Source organism: Gekko japonicus, unplaced genomic scaffold, assembly GCF_001447785.1.
Source record: "Gekko japonicus isolate JY-2015 unplaced genomic scaffold, Gekko_japonicus_V1.1 scaffold27, whole genome shotgun sequence".
Classification (NCBI taxonomy): domain Eukaryota; kingdom Metazoa; phylum Chordata; class Lepidosauria; order Squamata; family Gekkonidae; genus Gekko; species Gekko japonicus.
Window position 1 is genome coordinate 918,521 of NW_015172002.1, and position 2,473 is coordinate 920,993.

General features: G+C 42.7%; 1 protein-coding gene across 4 annotated transcripts in view; it reads right to left on the reverse strand.

The window, feature by feature from the left end:
* The window catches only part of PTGR2 (prostaglandin reductase 2), a 22,146-nt gene that overhangs the window by 10,747 nt on the left and 8,926 nt on the right, over nt 1-2,473 (reverse strand). For all 4 annotated transcript variants that reach the window (XM_015420083.1, XM_015420084.1, XM_015420085.1 and 1 more), the window contains one exon: nt 1,700-1,909. In XM_015420083.1, coding sequence (XP_015275569.1) covers nt 1,700-1,909 — 210 coding nt within the window. The remainder of the gene's footprint in view (nt 1-1,699; nt 1,910-2,473) is intronic.

Consider the following 2,473-nt stretch of genomic DNA (forward strand, 5'->3'; position numbering starts at 1 on the left):
ATTTCCCCCCTTCTGACCCACTTAGGGGTCGAATTTCTAAAAATCCCTTCTTAATGAGCACCTACGCCACAGTAGGAGCACTCTCCCCAAATTTGGTGTCTCTAGGTCCAGCGGTTTCGCCTGGGCATTGATTTTACGTGAGGGGACGTTCTTTTATATATATATAGATGTGTATCCTACCAACTAGCTTAGGTATAGGTTATCATGGCCAGGACTATTTTTGGGCAGGAACGCACAGGAACGGAGTTCCGGCTGGCTTCAGAGTTGGCCACGCCCACTACAGCCAAAACCTCTGCGTGCCTGGCTACGGAGGAAAGGCCTGGAGAGCAACACACACCCCCGCGACTCTGAGGTGGGCGGGCCAGGGGGCTCCCTGAAAGGATCGGGGAGGCATTTAAATGTCTTCCCTTCAATGGGGGGCTTGCCCGGGCTCCCCACAACTGCAGGGCGCCCAGGCAAGGCAAGGGAAGGCATGGGGTGTGACCTAATATGCTAATGAGCTGTGGTGTCAGGGGTGTGGCCTAATATGCTAATGAGTGTCTGCTGTTGGGTGTTGCCTATTATGCTAATTAGTTCTACAAAAAAAGCCCTGATCATGGCAGATACCAATAGAGACAAAATACAAAGTATTTGGGCACTCAATGAAATTGCTGAGCAGTCAGGTTAGAATAGATAAAAGGAAGTACTTCTTCACCCAAAGAGTGATTAACATATGGAATTCACTGCCACAGGAGGTGGTGGCGGCTACAAGCAGAGACACCTTCAAGAGGGAACTAGATAAACCTTTTTGTTTCATGTGCATTCCCTCAGTAATCCCCCCTTCCTGCCCTGTTTTCTTTTTCTTTTTTATGTATGTGTATTTTATTGTATGTGTATTTTAATTTGGTTTTGTTAGAATGATGTGTTTTTGCATGGTTTTAATGATTTATGTGTTTTTATTCTTTATAATTTAAATCTGTTAACTACACCTTGGCAGCCCTAATAAGGGCAGGAAGGCAGTGCATAAATTTTGTCAATAATAATAAGATAATCAGGCATTACTTCAAGTTACATGGATTCAAATCATATGGGGCTCTGAAGGTCAATGCCAGGACTTTGAGCCAAATCCATAGACTAATTGCTAACCAAAAGTATAATGTGCTCTCTGTAGCCAGATGGCACCAATGATCTGGTTGCTGCCCTTTGAACGCCCAGATATGCTCAGAAGGGCAGCACACTGCTCTTTGTCATTTTGAGTGCATGGTAGTAGCACAGTGTAGTAATGCACAGACTATAAAGAACAAACCATGAGCCAAATAAAGAACTAGAAAGACTTGCAAAATAGTAGAGAGCTTTGGCAGACAGTTCATCAACAAACACTTGGGTACTGAATAACTTTTCTACTTTCCTATCTGTCCCTGTAAGTTTCAGCTTACCCCAGCATTTCTGAAAGGAGATTATGTTTCTTTAACATTTCAAGAAATCACACAAGGACCATAAAAACCTAAGTTATTACTTGGGTAGGGTTATAGAGAAGAAGTATCATGCTAAGAACATAACTATATAATAAGAGCCCTGCTGGATAAGACCAACGATCCATCTAGTCCAGCATTCCGTCTCACACAATGGCTACCTTTCATCAGCCAGATGTACAGTAAAATTGCACCAAAGAATCTGGAATAACACCAGGGAATAGGAAAAAAGAATAGCAGAAACTCACTTGACCTATCACTGCAGCACTGATGTCTCCACCGACATTATCAAAGTATACATCCACTCCATCTGGACAGAGCACACGCAGCCGTTGCACCACATCCTCTTCCTTATAGTTGATAGCTGCATCAAACCCCATTTCCGAAACCAAAATAGAGCATTTTTCATTGGTTCCACAGATACCAACCACTCTGGAACAGCCCTCCAGGAAACCTATCTTTAGAAGTCCCATAAAAACAACAATCACAGTCTGTCAAATTTTATGCAACAACTTGTTTTAACAGATGATTTTTAAAAATGTGGTTTACCTTAATTCAAAGAGAAGACCTTGGGCTATGCACATGTCCTAGAGATAACTCTTTGCTTTGGGGAGGCAAAGACACACTGCTTGGGCCAATGATTTACAGTAGGCCGGATGCTTTTTGACCCCCATAAAATCACCTGCAGGAATATGCAGGGTCACTGGCAAGATCATGTCTTGCTGGGATCAGATGGAGAGATTGGTTGTATTATCTGGTGCCTCCATATTCAGGCAGTTATGGTACTGTGATGTGCTTGGAAAAGGGACTATAGATCACAGTAGCTGTCTGCCCTCACTCCACATGTAGGTACCTATTCACATCTCAGACTGCCTCAAGCCCATCTTGGTCCCCAAGAATACCTCTGTCCCCCCACAATATGTGGATAACCCTATAAGGATTACTGTGATTGCAATAACAATACTTAGCATTTGTATATGTTTGTATGTATGTATGTATGATTATTATTATTATTATTATTA